The 18,133-nt window shown below is 38.3% G+C and overlaps 1 protein-coding gene across 1 annotated transcript in view; it reads right to left on the reverse strand.

Annotated features, from left to right (window-relative positions):
* The window catches only part of nup214 (nucleoporin 214), a 153,016-nt gene extending 145,573 nt beyond the window's left edge, over positions 1–7,443 (reverse strand). Inside the window, exons 1-4 of the mRNA XM_067437547.1 lie at positions 7,245–7,443; positions 4,684–4,879; positions 2,958–3,109; positions 83–281 (exon numbers count right to left, since the gene is read on the reverse strand). Coding sequence (XP_067293648.1) covers positions 83–281; positions 2,958–3,109; positions 4,684–4,879; positions 7,245–7,286 — 589 coding nt within the window. The 5' untranslated portion in view covers positions 7,287–7,443. The remainder of the gene's footprint in view (positions 1–82; positions 282–2,957; positions 3,110–4,683; positions 4,880–7,244) is intronic.
* Between the last annotated feature and the right edge of the window lie 10,690 nt (positions 7,444–18,133).

The following is an 18,133-nucleotide window of genomic DNA, read 5'->3' on the forward strand; positions in this document are numbered from 1 at the left end:
GAGAGAGAGAGAGAGAGAACCAGGTCAGAGACACGGTGACATGCACAAGCAACCCGGCAAACTTCAGCAGCCCCGCACTGACCGCAGGTGATGCCCACAGTGGCCGGCAGCTGAGCCACCACACTGACGGAGTCCTGCAGGTCCAGAACCATCATACTGCCATCGGACAGACACACAGCCAGACGAGACGCCTCCACTGGACTCCACTTCAGATCCTGGACCAGCACACCTCGAGCAGACGGAGGTCTGAAGGAGGTAAAGGGGCGCTTCTCCTGACGCATCTGTGCAGAAAACATTCAGGTGACCATCAGGTGACCACCAGATGATTATCAGGTGGTTATGAGGTGACCATCAGGTGACCACCAGATGATTATGAGGTGACCATCAGGTGACCACCAGATGATTATCAGGTGGTTATGAGGTGCCCATCAGGTGACCACCAGATGATTATGAGGTGACCATCAGGTGACCACCAGATGATTATCAGGTGATTATCAGGTGCCCACCAGGTGATTATCAGGTCATTATCAGGTGATCACTAGATGATTATCAGATGATTATCAGGTGATTATCAGGTGACCAGCAGGTGATTATCAGGTGATTATCAGGTGACCATCAGGTCATTATCAGGTCATTATCAGGTGACCATCAGGTGATTATCAGGTGACCACCAGATGATTATCAGGTGACCATCATGTGATTATCAGGTGACCATCAGGTCATTATCAGGTGACCATCAGGTCATTATCAGGTGATCACTAGATGATTATCAGATGACCACCAGATGATTATCAGGTGATTATCAGGTGACCAGCAGGTGATTATCAGGTGATTATCAGGTGACCATCAGGTCATTATCAGGTCATTATCAGGTGATTATCAGGTGATTATCAGGTGACCACCAGGTGATTATCAGGTGACCATCAGGTGATTATCAGGTGACCATCAGGTCATTATCAGGTGATTATCAGGTGATTATCAGGTGACCACCAGGTGATTATCAGGTGACCATCAGGTGATTATCAGGTGACCATCAGGTCATTATCAGGTGGCCATCAGGTGATTATCAGGTGACCATCAGGTGATTATCAGGTGACCATCAGGTGATTATCAGGTGACCATCAGGTGATTATCAGGTGACCCTTCAGGTGATTATCAGGTGACCACCGGGTGATCATCAGGTGTATGCTGTAAACTGCACTGTAAAGAGGAGAATCTCCGCTTTCCATAGGTATAATATTTCTCGCGATTGATCATTCAGAGGCTCTGTAGTCAGCGTGGATGCGTCATCAAAATATGCAGCATTGATTTATCAAGGAAACCCACTGAAGGATGGTCCCCTGAGCCAAACAGAAATTATTTTTTATCATTAGTCCCACCCCCCTAACCCCCCCACCCCCTCAACCAATAAACGTGTTTGGTCTTTTGAACCACCAATCACGTTTCTTTGACAAATTAACGTGAAAGTGGGTGTGAAATTGCGTGCATGAAATCAACAGAAATAAACGCATGCAGAGCGCTCTCTCACATTGCACAGCACACTAAAGTCAGTATATTTCTCTATTTGTATGTAGTTTGTGTTTTACACTGTTTTAACTCAGTATATTTTCCTCAATTTGTGTTTGAGAAGATTATTTGCGGAGAGGTTAAAATAGCCTCCCACATAGCCTCAGTATATTTTATTGCACGACTTGTTGTCACAACTTGTTGTATTGTTTGCATTTGTTTTTCATGTTCAAATTATAATATATTTCTCGGAAGAAAAATGTTTTGTTTCAGTGTTGTTATTATATAACAATCTTTCTATTCACTTTACTGTTTGAACTTTTTAGGACACGTTGTCAGTAAATAAAATAAACCTGCTTTCACTCAAACTTAGAAAGGCCTAGAAAATTGTATAATAAATGGCTATAACTTGCTGAGGGATTGTTACATGTAGACAAAATTTCATCTGGAAGTGTAAAACAACCAAGTCTAACTTTCTAAAGGAAAAAATCCAAATTTAATGAAGTTCTGTTTGAGTTCACAGTAAAAATACAACATTTTGCTGCTATTTTTCTTGAAATTATATTAATTTAATCCATTCTCCGAATAAATAACTGTAAAATTGGAACATCAAATGAGCTAGATGGAAACGTCACGTTCTCCTGTTTAAAATGATATATAGCACTTGATGCTAACTGCTAGAATGAGTGAGAAAATCAAAGAAAAGTAGAGGCACGTCAGGCACCCGTAAAATGTTCAAGGTCTTTAAGGGTTAATGCATATTTAATGTTCAAAGAGCGTGTCTAAATAATTTAATTCATAAAAACACCTTTTCTGTCCGTGTTGATGGCTGATTGTAGATTGTACCTCAAAAAATTGCCATATATTTTCATATTTATAGCATTTCCTATTGGTCATTTTTTGACTGGAGAAGATCATAGGTGTGACTTTGGCCTTTTCTGTTTATGTGCACAATTTTCTGTTAAAGGAAGTGTGTGTAAGATTGTGGCCAAAACTGGTACTGGTACTTTCAAATGACTGTAGAGCAGTGTATCCCCCTCCCCCTAAGGTGAGGTTGCCAGATGCAGGATCAGCAGGAACTTTGTAGATCTGCAGCTGTGCTAACTAGAGCATATCTGGCAACCCGGAACACTACTGATTTCCTGATTGGTCGATAGGTGGAGGGCGGAGCTTCAGGCCAAAACACATCATGACATCATCAACATCAGTTGAGCTGCAACAACAACTTTATAATGACAATATCCTGGCCAGACTACTGCTGTCAGTGATAGAAGTGTTTGAAATTAACATGATTTCTTAATGTCTAGAGACATATCAGGGCCATTTTATGATTCATTGAAATACATTGCTTACATACAGTTCCTTTAAAATAGCAAAAGTGCCACAAGTCACCACGTTTCATTCCAGCTTCTTGAGCAGAAAACAGTTGAAATATTGTGAAGTTTCCTGACCTTGTTGAGGAAAGTGCGGACGTCGTAGAAATCCAGTGTGAGATCAGCGGCGTCGCCCACACCACACACAGACAGCGTGAGCTCATCGCTGCTCAGAGCCATGTGATGCATCGCCACGCCAACAGTCACCACCGCAGCGATCGAGCACTCGACTGACCACGCACACACACAGACACACACACAGCAGAGCATTAAAGTCAGGATGAAAGGGAAGTTACGCTCATCTTCCTTACAATGCCATATATCCAAATGAATCGGTTCGCAAACAAGAACAAATTTAGGCGGGGCTTGATTGTGTCTGTGGGGAATAGAGACAGACCGTATTTAGGCCACGCCCACACCAGGGGGAAAACAATACAACGCTCTCCATTGACTTTGTATTGCGTGAAGCGGTCACCTCGACTTTTCTTACTTATAACAAGAAACTCAATGTCTAAAAGCTGATATGTGACAAGTTAAACAAGCTAAAAAACACATAACTAAGTTAAGCTGTCGACCCCAAAAAACAAGCGTTTAAGGAGACAAAAGTGGACACAGGCAATAAGACGTGAAGCTTTAGCAGGAAGAATGGGTCAGTTGTAGGATCCTGACACTCAAGTTATGTCTCAGTATGTCTACGTGTACAGCAAACATGTTGTCAAATATCCAAATGTCATTATATTTCCTGTCGCTGATTACTTTCCCCTCCAGTGGGCGTAGTTCTCAGTGTAATATAGCACGTCGCGCTCTGTCTCAAGTGCCTGTATCCACTTTTTTGTCCTTAAACGTTTGTTTTTTGGATCAACATCTTATTAAAACAAACGTTTTTGGTTCTGGTTTTTTTAGCTCGTTTTCTGTACATCTTGTCTGAATGTCTGAATTCAAGTCCAAGTCTGAACCAAGTCTGAAATGACAAGGAGGCCGCTTCCCGCAATAGAAAGTCAATGGAGACGGTTGGTTTGTTTTCCCCTCCGGTGGGCGTGGCTTTCAGATTATGAGGCGTGTCGCTCTGTTTCTATTGATTGGATGGTGGTGGTTTGCTATTGGTGGATCTCATGTGAGTGACAGGTGGCCCCGCCCTCGCCATCAGAGGAGAGATGAAGTTATGCTGACTCATGATTATTAACACAATAATAATGTGCACCGATAAATCATTAAATACCGCAATATTCTGTAAAAATAAGAACTGTCCATTTTGATTTCATGGTGACTTTAACATCAATATGGGTACAAAATTGTTACCAGATATGCATGCCATTAAAATGTTCATGTTTCAAAGCATCTTCACAGTGTTAAACAGGACAATATTGCAACAAAATGTTATTTGGCTAGTTTGGTTTGGATAGTTTATAGAATTAAATATGACCTAATTAATAAATTTTATTTGTATATTTAGTTGAATAACTTAATAATCATAATGTTAGTGTCCCCAACTGAGCAAGCCAAGCCAAAGGCGACCAAAGGAACCGAAACTCCATCAGGGCATGATGGAGAAAAATAAACCTTAGAGAAACCAGACTCAGTTCTCCTCTGGCCTATTAACACACAGTGGAGGATTATTATTCTGGACAACGCACAGATCAGAAATCATAGAGAGGAATACTCAAAAAATGTTGGGTATCACGACAGGTTCATGTGTAGCAAACCACAATCCAATCAATTCCCCACAAAAACAATCAAGCCCTGCCTACATTTGTTCTTGTTTGCGAAGCGATTAATTCGGACAGAGCGTTAGTTTCTGTGGTACCGATGTCATTTGGGTTTCCCTCCTGACGCCCGGCTGCGATCACGTCTCTGGTCCAGAACACTTTGAGCGTCTGATCTCTGCCGGCAAACGTCAGGCCGTATTTATTGGAGATGGACAGAAGACTGGAGCGCTCTTTGGGCAGATCTGGAGACGACTCGAACACTCGGATCTTCTTCATGTGACGGAACTGGAAGTCCTGGAGAGCAAGAGCATCAGAGGAGCATGTGAGTGGCACATTTAAACAATAATACAACTTTGGACTGCATTTATATAGCGCTTTTAACAGACCCTATGGCCATCCAAAGTAGGGTGGTGTATTAGGTAGGGCTGAACGATATTCTGTTTTAACATCGACATTGCGATGTGCGCGTGTGCGATAGTCACATCGCCGAATCATACGCTGTGAAGGGTAGTAGTATTTTTATACGGTCTATGGTAGTAGCCCATGGTGTATTAAGGAAGCACACAGTAAACACCAGTTTGTTGCTGGAGTGACAGGCACGTTCCTCATGCCTGCACAGTGATTGGTTCGCTGTGCCGCTGCTCACCGCTCACGGCCAAACATTCACTGCTAAAATGCGCGACGAAGAGGATCCGAAGAGGAAAAAAAAAAAGGTTTGTACCAGAAATCATCTTTTTGGGACTATTTCGGCTACATAAAGGAGGATGTTGAACAAAAAGAGGTACTTTGCATAGAGTGTCTTGTGGCCACAAAACAAGAAAACACCACCAATTTGTCTGATCACTTAAAACGGCACCACAAAGATCTTTACGACGAATACAAAGCAGGGCTCGACATTAACGCTTGTCCGGGACATGTGGGTGTTTTGAAGGGACAAGTGAAAGAGAATTTTACTTGACTGACGGACAAGACAAGAGCCTGATTAAAACAAAAAATAACTAGCGAATCACCAAAATGCAAGAATGATTGTGCATTTATTTAGTGTAAGTGGCGATCGATTGTGGATAATATATAATGAACTGACGATAAGGTCGCGCTGCTGACGCTCGTGCAGCCTCTCGAGGAGAAATCACAACACTAGAGCGTTTCCCTGAAGACCATCACGACTGAAAATGACACTGATATGACAGCTCCATAAACAACTAATTAACATTCACTTAGTCACTTACATTTTAGATGCAACATTTAGTGTTGTTGTTCTATTTCAGCAGTTAAAATCGTTCACAGCAGACCCGTATCGCGTCTCACTCATTAGCAAGTGTGAACGATTCAGCGTTGAACGATTCAGCGTTCGAATGAATCGTTTGAATGAACGACTCAGTGACTCACTCATTAAGACGGTCACCTGCTGCCACCTACTGGAGGTTTAGTTTCATGTTTGCACATACTTTCCAACATTTCTTTTTGTCACTTGTAGTAAAGCTTGCTTATTAGTGAAATTATTAATATCACGGAATGGTAATTATTGACTTTAGCCTGGATTGATGGCTCTCAATATCGCAATATATATCGTTGGGGAAAAAAATATCGCAATGTAATTTTTTTCCAATATCGCGCAGGCCTAATATTAGGGATGGCTCGATGTACCGAATCGTCCTCATCTGCATCGCGATTCCTCAAAGAAACTATTAATTTTGACAGCCCACGTCAATTCCCCAACTGCGTTAAAATGTCTAATTTGCATAAATTAAAATGACTTTTAGCACAAAAAAATGTATACATAAATAAAGATAATCCAAAACTTGTAGCAGCCTACATTAAAATTTCTCAGACTGACTTACAAGTATTTTTACCCAGCATATACATGTCCTGTAAACAAGTATTTGCAGAAATAATTACTCTTAAAGTATTTTTTTATATTTACTGTACTTTTTTATTTATCTTAATAGTGACCAGACTGACTTACAACAGGTGAAATTTTGCCAATATCCCCCTTACTCTACATACAGTACATTAAAAAAAACTTTTGGTGAATTACAGTGATTCTTTTTCTAAGGGTATGGAGACTAATTATGCGAGATATTGGCCAAAAAATTAAAGGTGCAGTGTGTACGTTTGAGCGGCATCTAGTGGTGAGGTTGTGAATTGCACCCCCCCTTCCCTCCCTTTCGGAGCACAGAGAAGCTACGGTGGCCCACACAGGACACCTGTCACCATTTGAGACAGCAGAGACGCTAGCGCTCTGTAGAGTAGTTTGTCCCTTTAGAGCTACCGTAGAAACATGGCGGCACAAAATGGCGGCTTCACTGTAAGGGACCTGCGGTGTGTGTGGATAGAAACGTAACAGCACTGAAAACATAGTTATGTGCATTATATTGTATTTCTGTCAATTTATGCTCATGAATACTACACACTGCACCTTTAAGTGGGCCCTGTAAACATTAATTTGAATGGATTATTGTGCTTCGTGTTGCATCTTCGTGGTGACTTTACAGACGGTCCCTAAAGCAGGGTGAATTTCAAACATAAAACTATCTTTACTAATTCACACACACAAACTGAATAATAGATACTATACATAATAAATATGAAATATATAAGCTATGCCAGAAGCTATATTTTCCTCGTAATAATAATAATAACAGCAGCCGGCTCTCACCTTCATCTCTCTCTCTGGCACAGAGTCCGGGTCGTCCGCCATCTTCTCAACGCTTCCCGCGGGATCCTCAACGAAGACAACACGCGAATATGAAGGTAGGTTAAGTTATTAATAGTGAAATAATGAAGTTATTATGCTCATCTCAAACTCTCTGCGTACTAGCAAGAGCCCGCGTTGAACTTGTACAGGAAATGACGCGTGTTTTGAAGCGGAAATGTCGTGTTCATCTCGGCGGACAGCGCCCTCTGCTGGCCACACGCAGAACAGGCGCTATTAATAATGCATGAGCAAATATGACCATCAGTTTAAAATATACATTTATATGTATAAAGACACAATTTAGGCTATACGGTAATAAATAAATCAATATGTGTAAAAAAATTAAATTATATATATATATATATGTGTGTGTGTAAAATATTACTTGAATGTTACATTTGTCTATAGTACTGTACTGTTTATGTATTCCTTCATTTTTAATTTTAATGATTTATTGATTTAGTTGTTATTCCCTGTAGACCCAATTTGTAAAAAAATGTGTAAAATATTTTTTATTTCTGTTGTTACATTATTAGATTATTTCTACAAGATTGTATTATATAAAAACACTTAATATTATGCTTATTTTAAACTTAGCTGTATTTATTGTTTAGAGTTTTATTGCTCCCTGTAGACCTAATTTATACTACGAAGCAATAATATTATAAATATATGTCAAATATTATATGGAAAATATTTAATATCTATTATGTAATAAACAGCTTTACATTTATGTATAAAAATACAATTTAGGCTTTACTGTGAAAAACTAATTATAAATATGTGTAAATGTTTATTTTGATCATTTATTTTACAATTTTTTTTTAAAGACGGCGCATTATACTGTGAAAAAATTAATAATATAAACATATGCACAATATTGATTGGAAAATGTGTTATTTTTGTAATATAGATTTATTCCTTTATCTTTATTTTCTAATTTATTGATTTAGTTTTTTTTTTACAGTATTTCCTGCAGACTATTAACATTTATAATTTAAATAGCCTATGCGTAAAATATTTTACATATATTACATATATTTAAAAATATTGTTACAATATATATTTTTAAAATAATGTTACATAAAATATATTTTTAAATATTGTTACATATAGTTTTAAATATTGTTACGTTATATATTTGTAAAATATTGTTACATTATATATGTTTAAATATTGTAACATTATATATATATATATATATATATATATATATATATATATATATATATATATATATATATATTAAATATTGTTTCATTATATAATTTTAAATATTGTTTCATTATATAATTTTAAATATTGTTGCATAATATATATTTAAATATTGTTACATTTCATATTTTTTAAATATTGTTGCATTATATATATTTTTGATTAGTTACATTTATATAGTTTTAAATATTGTTTCATTTATTTAGATTTTTTTCTACAGATTGTATTTGTTTAAATGTATTTATATATATTAATTATTAATTTATTTTTAACTTATTTGCTTTTTTTACAGTTTTATACTTTTAAAATTAATTTTATAAAAATGTGTAAAATATTATTTGAAACTATTGTTACATTATTATTTGTTTCTACAGATTGTTTGTGTCTAATGTGTTTAGTTTGCAGAAAGGCGCTATATAAAACACACTTATTATTATTATTTATTTTATATTCTAACAGTTTTATTCTAACATTTTCACGGGCTCCTTGTTTTTTTTACTGTGAAAAAAAAGGAAAATATTACATGGAAAATATTTAATATTTCATTTATATTGTTAAATTACCCATTTATGTACTTTATTTATTTATTCCTTCTTTTTTAAGTCATGTATTTTTTTTGTTTAATAATTTATTTTGTAGTTTTACTCTAGATTTGCCCATGGATCTCATTGTATTCCTGATTTATACTGTGAAATATGTGTAAAATATTATTTAAAATAGTTTTAATATCTCTTATGTTACATTATTAGAGTATTTTCTACTCTATTGTACCGTTAAGATTGTATTTATTAAGTTATACTTATATATTTAATCTAGTTTAAATATATAATCGCTAACCGCTAGAGGGCCAAAAACTTACACACTGTCCCTTTAAAGAGAAACACAACACGCAGACACTGGGAATGACGGAGATTTTATTGGTGAAGTATTGCAGACAGTTCTTAGTTTGATAAAAAAGCAGTTTAATGGTTTATTATAAACTCTCTTGAGGAACCCAAGCATGAAAGCGCATCAGCTGGCGTTAGAGTCACACACACTCGGTGGACACACATACACACACTCGGTGGACATACACACACACACACACACACACGCACACACACCGTCTTCTGATTGTCTGAGCTCGAGGCTTTTTGCGCTTCATCCTGTCACGCGTTTAAAGTGCAGCGTTATGTACAGTGCGCATGTGCAGACGCGTTCAGTGCGCATGCGCAGACGCGACCCAGCGGCTCTGGAGACACAGCATGCAGTTATTAATGCGCATATTCGTTTCAATAATTAAACAGCAAGTCGTTCGGTTGCACAGAGGAATATGCAGTAACTACAATGGCGAATGGGCGAATCCTCGGGGCGGTTTCCCTCCAAAATCAAAGGATTAACACGAGAAATGAACATTTGCATGAAGAAGACGAAACCCATTTGCATTGCTGGGTCATGCATGTTTTTGTAATTAACAAAATAAAACACTTGGCAATCACCTTGAAAATGTGGTGTGTGTATGTGTGTGTGTGTGTGTGTGTGTGTGTGTGTGTGTGTGTGTGTGTGTGTGTGTGTGTATATATATATATATATATCTGTTAAATATCAGTCACCCTGTTACATTAGTGTAATTGCCCTTTAAAATCCTAATTTTCTCAAATGTCCTCATTTTTAGATTTACCTAACAGTGTAAAACATAACATGTCCACCTTGTTGTGTCTATACTGGACATGCAAACGTCGTTCTTTAATGGGCTTTATGAGCTTAAAACATGTCCACCCTGTTACTTGCCCTTAAAATCCTAAGCGTACGCCCCTAAATCACATGACACAGCTTTTATCAGCCATGCAGGACACCTTAGCAACCAACCAGAACACCTTAGGAACCAGCCAGTACACCTTAGCAACCAGCCAGAACACCGTAGGAACCAGCCAGTACATCTTAGCAACCAGCCAGAACACCTTAGGAACTAGTCAGGACACCTTAGCAACCATCCAGGACACCTTAGCAACCAGCCAGTACACCTTAGCAACCATCCAGAACACCTTAGGAACCAGGCAGCACACCTTAGCAACCAGCCAGTACACCTTAGCAACCATCCAAAACATCTTAGGAACCAGCCAGGACACCATAGGAACCAGTCAGGACACCTTAGCAACACCTTAGAAACCAACCAGGACCCCTTAAGAACCAGCCAGAACACCTTAGCAACCAGACAGGACACCTTAGCAACCATCCAGGAAACCTTAGCAACCAGCCAGTACACATCAGGAACCAGCCAGTACACCTTAGCAAACAGCCAGAACACCTCAGGAACCAGTCAGGAAATCTTAGCAACCATCCATGACACCTTAGCAACCAGCCAGTACACCTTAGCAACCATCCAGAACACCCTAGGAACCAGCCAGGACACCTTAGCAACCAGACAGGACACCTTAGCAACCATCCAGAACACATTAGGAACCAGTCAGGACACCTTAGCAACCAGACAGGACACCTTAGCAACCATCCAGAACACCTTAGGAACCAGTCAGGAAACCTTAGCAACACCTTAGGAACCAGTCAGGAAAACTTAGCAACACCTTAGAAACCAGCCAGGACACCTTAGCAACCAGGCAGAACATGTTTGCCTTTTTGTTTTTTCCCATCAAAATTCTTTCCAAACGTAGTCTTTCCTAGCTAGTAAATGAGCATAAAATGTCCACCCTGTTACGCGTTGCATTAAAATGTCAAACAAACGTCTGATTCTGATTGGCTATTTTTATCATTCGAAAAAAAGTGTTTCCACTGATTGGCTGGCTGTCCTGGTCTCGCTCCTCTGTGCTGTTATGGTTATAGTTGTGTGTTGTGGAGTTATTCTTTTATATATAGATCGATTTTTAGGGCTTTATGGTTATAGTTGGTGTGGTTATTATAGCTTTTGCAAGCGTTTCTTTGCAATCTGTTTTTATTAGTCAAATGTGTTTTCCGTGATATTTGTACCTGAACGATACACATAAACGATGAACCGCTGGGATTAATATGTGTGCATTTCATATTCAGACACAAACACTCGGCTCTCATCTGCAGAAACACGTATATAACGTTTGTGATAACCGAGGCTGTATTTATTTATATTCAATATACACAAAATACTGTAATATTGTGAAATATTATTAAAATGTAAATGTTTCTAGTTTTCTATGTCAATATTTTGTTTTTAAACGCTATTTATTTCTGTGATCAAAGCTTCAGCATCTTCAGTGTCACTTCAGCAATCATTCACGCTTAACATTTATGATTATTATCTGTTTTGATGTTTCTTCGATGAATATAAACTTCTAAAGAACAGCATTTATCTGAAATTGAATCTTTGTAACATTATAAATGTCACTTTTGATCAATTTAATGCGTCTTGACCAAGCGGCTCCTCCCCCAGTTTCTTTTGAAGCCAATATGGAAGTGACTTAAACTGCAGTTCATCGGCTGGCCACTAGAGACTGCGCTAGAGAGAGCTCATGTTAAAATGCCCAACTTTACAGCAGAATAAAACATGTTTACAGTCTGGGACAAAGTGTGGTTTTGGTCTATACGGCTAATTCTTCCCTTCATGACGACTGTGAGGGGTGTGAATTATTTTATAACTCATTCGTTTACGTTATATAAAGCCTTTAAGTTCTGCATAATTAAGGGCGTGGCCACTTTGAGTGACAGGTGGATTGCCGTTTGTCTCCTAGTCATCGCGTCACCTAAGCTCCGCCCACATCCCGCCTCTTTCCTAAGTTCTAAAGAACAGCATTTATCTGAAATTGAATCTTTGTAACATTATAAATGTCACTTTTGATAAATTTAATGTGTCCTTACTTAATAAATGCTTTCATTTCTTTAACCTGTTAACGGTCACCCCCCTTTATGAAAATATACAAGAAAATTCACAATCCAAACTTAAATGGTTGCAATTCAAGAACGCTTTGAAATATAGCCATAAGTTTGGTCTCATTTTAAAGAAGACAATCAACAGAGTATTGATCAAGTGAAATCACTTCAAAAAAGTAAAGTATAAGAAAGTTATGGAAGTTTAAATTTACTGTAAATCAAATATACTGTACTAGATATTTAATATAAAATATATGTTACAAAATAATTTTTACTCAAAAATTACTATCAAATCAAAGCCATATGTCTAATCAATTTGTGTTCCAAATTTGAAGTTGATATCACAAAAATTGAAGTTCCCATGAGATTGTGTTTAGGCGCTGTACCACAGATAGCCACCGGGTGTCATTGAAATTTCATTGATTTAAAATGCAATTTCCTGTGTCAAATGTATATATTTTTGTCCAAATATCACAAAACAAAGTTTCAGATATAGAACCGTGAGACTCAGACTTTTCTGACGATATGTGTTTTGTAAAGATTAGAAAAGGTTTTTATTATAAATTAGTTAAATAAATATGAAACATGACGACGCCCACAAGGGGAGGAGCCCGCTAGAATCATTTAGAGTACCGTTTCCATGGTAACGCAAGGTCCGATTTCAAAACGGTTTTCACAGGATGAATCTTGAGTTCGTAAGCTTTCGAATGATATATAGTTTGTCAACATGAGCTCAGGTAAATATAAGATATATGTAAAAATAGGATATACTTTTTTTAAACATACAGTGACAGGGCCCACCAAAACTTTTCAACGCTAATCCAAATTATCAGTTACAAAAGCTTTAAATTTCAGATAAATGCTGTTCATTTGAACTTTAATATTCATCAAATAATCCTAAAAAAAGGGTTTTGAACACTGATAATAATCATAAATGTGTTTTGATCATAAATCCTCAATGAGAGTGAAGGATCGTGTGAAGTAATGATGAGCTTTGATCACAGGAATAAATCAAACTTTACTATACATTCACACAGAGAACAGATGATTTACACTGGAAAAATATATCGCATTTTACTGTATTTTATGGTATTTTTAATAAAATAAACGCAGCCTTGGTGAGCAGAAGAGACTTCTTCTAAACCTTACTGATCAAACACGTTTAAATGGCGGTGCACATTATCCATTAGTGCTAAAAATTGATAAATCATCATGTTACATTCATTTGAACAGTCTGGACATAATCCACTTCATCTAGTGCAACACTTTGCATGAATCCAGAGCCACTTCAAACACAAAACAATGAGAAGGTTGGCATATAGACGCACGTCTGCGCTGGGGTTTCTGGGTAAATAACGAGAAAACCCGCCTTATTTTCACACAGTCATTTGTTAATTAAATGTGTCCGATCTCTTCCGCTTCCAGTTATGTTTAGCTATACACAAATTGCAGACTTAAAGGTGCAGTGTGTACGTTTTAGCGGCATCTAGTGGTGAGGTTGTGAAATGCATCCCTCCTCCCTTTCAGATAAAGAAGCTACGGTGGCCCACACAGGACACGTCGTCGTCTGAGACAGCAGAGAGCAGCTAGCGCTCTGTAGAGAAGTTTGTCCCTTTAGGGCCACCGTAGAAACATGGCGACACAAAATGGCGGCTTCACTGTAAGAAAACCCGCGGTGTGTGTAGATAGAAACGGCTCATTCTAAGCTAATAACAACATAACGCTCTTTATACATCATGTATATTGCATTTATGCTTAAATCCTACACACTGCACCTTTAATTATTGTAATGTTTTGTGTCGTAACACACCTTACATTGCTATTCTTGAAGAATCGGACATTCACAGAACAATAAGGTGGGATAAAAGACTCCTAGTGTAAGAACTGGCCTCATATATTAGTTCCAGCACATTTTAGTGACTCTTTCTACCTTTAGAAATGTATTGCCATCGCTCTAAAATAGTCACAGACTACATAAACATGAAATCTAACAGTATTAATCATACTTTCATCTGATGTATCCGTCAGTTTCACTCAGAATCTGCAGGTTTGGAGAGACATCGCATGACATGAAGGTTTGATCATCGTTATAAGCAAACGAGGCTGAATTATAGCTATGATGGTATCAGTAGTCAAAATAAGGCACAAGGTCTTCAACCTCTCTCTGATGAGATTATTCAACACTAGATGACGAGTTGTGTCGACTCATGACAGCTGTCAATCAATAAGGTACAGATATAACAAAGTCAAGCCAAGTTTCCATATTTCTCAACATACCTGAAGATTCTGAGAAACATCATTAAAATCCGGTCTTAAAGTGAGAATACTCTATTAAAAAATATAAAAATTATACATGTTTGCGTCATTAAATGTGTAAGAGGATACACTACAGGTCAAAAGTTTGGAATAAATCATTTTTCTGTTATTAATATTCATATTTTTGTGAAAACGGTGATACACCAGAATTCAAATTTTGAAGGATTCATTAAATTGATCAAGAGTGACAGAAGAGACATTAATAATGTTACTAAATAGTTTCTGAAAGTTTCAATATTATAATAATAATAATTAAGCACAAAATAATGATTAGTGAAGGATCACGTGACACTGAAGACTGGAGTAATGATGATCACAGGAATAAATTAACCTTTACTATACACTGATCAGGCATAACATTATGATCACTGACATATATTCACATAGAGAACAGCTGATTTAGATGACTGGAGGAATATTTTACTGCTTTACTGGATTTTTTTATTAAATAAATGCAGCTTTGGCGAGCAGAAGAGACTCTTCACTGCAAAAAATGCTTTTCTTACTCAGTATTTTTGTCTCATTTCTAGTCCAAATATCTAAAAATTCTTAAAACGAGAAATATTTACTAGACGAGCAAAAGTAATTGTCTTGTTTTAGGAAAAAATAACTCAAAATGAAGAGAGTTTTTGCTTAAAATAAGATAAATAATCTGCCAATGGGGTGAGAAAAATAATCTTAATCAAACAGAAAACAAGATTATTTTTCTCACCCCATTGGCAGATTATTTATCTTATTTTAAGCAAAAACTCTCTTCATTTTGAGTTATTTTTCCCCAAAACAAGACAATTTTTTTTACTTGTCTACTAAATATTTCTTAATGTAAGAATTTTTCGATATTTTGACTAGAAACGAGACAAAAATACTGAGTAAGAAAAGCATTTTTTGCTGTGTATAATTTATTACGTCTGTTTATTCTCTGATATGTTGAACACATTGAACAGACTCTAAAAAGTTCAATATAATCATAAGATTGTGCTTTTGAAATGATGCATAACATTTCCAAATCAGATCACTTCAAAATTAACATTTGATTATGCAACATACAGAGTTGCGAAAAAATGAATTGGCTGTTGCACATTGCAATAATATTTCACAACTTTTATACTGTATTTTGCACTAAAATGCAAACATTTTGTAGTAATTAAATACTGTATTAAGGCTAAAAATGCACCCTTGGTGACTCTTTTAGAAAAATTCTAGTTATATTCCATACTTTTGACCACTAGTGTAAATCAAAATTATATTTTTTTTCATGAAAAAAACAAACAAACAAAAAAATCATAAAAAAAATCAAGTGCTTTCCAACCATGCTCCTGCAGATCCACACACATTTAGAGTCTCTTAAGGTCGAAGATCATTTCATGATTTTGTCGTATCGTGTGGTGTGTGAGACTCGAGGGCTCGTCCTTTAGTGTCCTCTAGACTAGTGCACGTCAGGGAGCAAAAAAACGCGTCGCACGCAAAGCAAAGCTTGCACGAGCAGAGCAAAATCCCCCAAAGTTGGAGCCGCAACAGGCTCTCCATAAACCCATCTAGTGCAAGTGTGATGAAGCCAAAGAGTTCTCTCCGATTCCAATCCACTCCGGGATTCACTCCAGACTTTACCAGCAGCAGTTTTTGCGGATGCAGATTATATCGCGGCTGTAAATCTGTGTCAGATTTGGCATGCAAGCGGTGGAAGTTCGTCTCGTGAGCGTTCAGACGCTCAAACACACGCAGGCATCTGAGAGATGATGGAAGCGTTCAAATCGACCAAAGAAACGCCACTCAAACGCTCATGAAGAGCATCAAATGCAGACATTATTCTAGATCAGGGGTAGGCAAGCTCGGTCCGAGAGCAGAATTCGGCTCCAGAGACGTTTGGTCACCATTATGGGGATCAGTGTTTCCTTTAGTTGGGCAGTTTTTAGGTGAGTTTGTGGTTTTTGTAAATGTAAACAAAACACATCATATTTTGCAAAGGAAGCCATAAACAAAAATATATAATATTATTAGTTTTTTGTTGTTGTTACAAATGCTTCAAACACAGATATTCTTCTAGATCAGGGGTAGGCAAGTTCGGCTCCAAAGACGTTTGGTCACCATTATGGAGATCAGTGTTTCCTTTAGTTGGGCAGTTTTTAGGTGAGTTTGTGTTTTTTGTAAATGTTAACAAAAAATAATGTTTTGCAAAGTAAGCCATAAATAATGGCAATGTGTGGGCGAGTTTGCATGCACAGAAAGCCCTTATATGGAGATTAGAGGATGGATACCCGACCCAAACCCGACGGGTCCCGGGTTCGGACAGATTTTTAGAAATGACGTTTGGTTTCGAGTCGGGCTTGGTCACGTCAGCTCGATAAGGCATTAACCTTTCAAATTTAAAATGGGCCTGTTTAACTTCATGCAATGGTTTGTTTTTGTGATTCAAATAAATTTAAAATATTACTCTAACATCCGTCTTCCTGTGTGCGGAAATTTGTTTATGTCGCTGTTTCATTTGTTTATGAAAGCTCTTATATGGAGATGGGTTGAGCAGAAAGGCCTTATATGGAGATCTGTGGGCGTGTTTGCGTGGGCGGAAAGCCCTTGTATGGAGATCTGTGGGCGTGTTTGCGTGTGCAGAAAGCCCTTATATGGAGATCTGTGGGCGTGTTTGCGTGGGCGGAAAGCCCTTGTATGGAGATCTGTGGGCGTGTTTGCGTGGGCGGAAAGCCCTTGTATGGAGATCTGTGGGCGTGTTTGCGGGGGCGGAAAGCCCTTGTATGGAGATCTGTGGGCGTGTTTGCGTGGGCGGAAAGCCCTTATATGGAGATCTGTGGGCATGTTTGCGTGGGCGGAAAGCCCTTATATGGAGATCTGTGGGCGTGTTTGCGGGGGCGGAAAGCCCTTTTATGGAGATCTGTGGGCGTGTTTGCGGGGGCGGAAAGCCCTTGTATGGAGATCTGTGGGCGTGTTTGCGTGGGCGGAAAGCCCTTATATGGAGATCTGTGGGCGTGTTTGCGTGGGCGGAAAGCCCTTGTATGGAGATCTGTGGGCGTGTTTGCGTGGGCGGAAAGCCCTTATATGGAGATCTGTGGGCGTGTTTGCGTGGGCGGAAAGCCCTTGTATGGAGATCTGTGGGCGTGTTTGCGTGGGCGGAAAGCCCTTATATGGAGATCTGTGGGCGTGTTTGCGTGGGCGGAAAGCCCTTGTATGGAGATCTGTGGGCGTGTTTGCGGGGGCGGAAAGCCCTTGTATGGAGATCTGTGGGCGTGTTTGCGTGGGCGGAAAGCCCTTATATGGAGATCTGTGGGCGTGTTTGCGGGGGCGGAAAGCCCTTGTATGGAGATCTGTGGGCGTGTTTGCGTGGGCGGAAAGCCCTTGTATGGAGATCTGTGGGCGTGTTTGCGTGTGCAGAAAGCCCTTATATGGAGATCTGTGGGCGTGTTTGCGTGTGCGGAAAGCCCTTATATGGAGATCTGTGGGCGTGTTTGCGTGGACGGAAAGCCCTTATATGGAGA

The sequence above is a fragment of the Pseudorasbora parva genome, chromosome 3 (genome assembly GCF_024679245.1).
Source record: "Pseudorasbora parva isolate DD20220531a chromosome 3, ASM2467924v1, whole genome shotgun sequence".
NCBI lineage: Eukaryota > Metazoa > Chordata > Actinopteri > Cypriniformes > Gobionidae > Pseudorasbora > Pseudorasbora parva.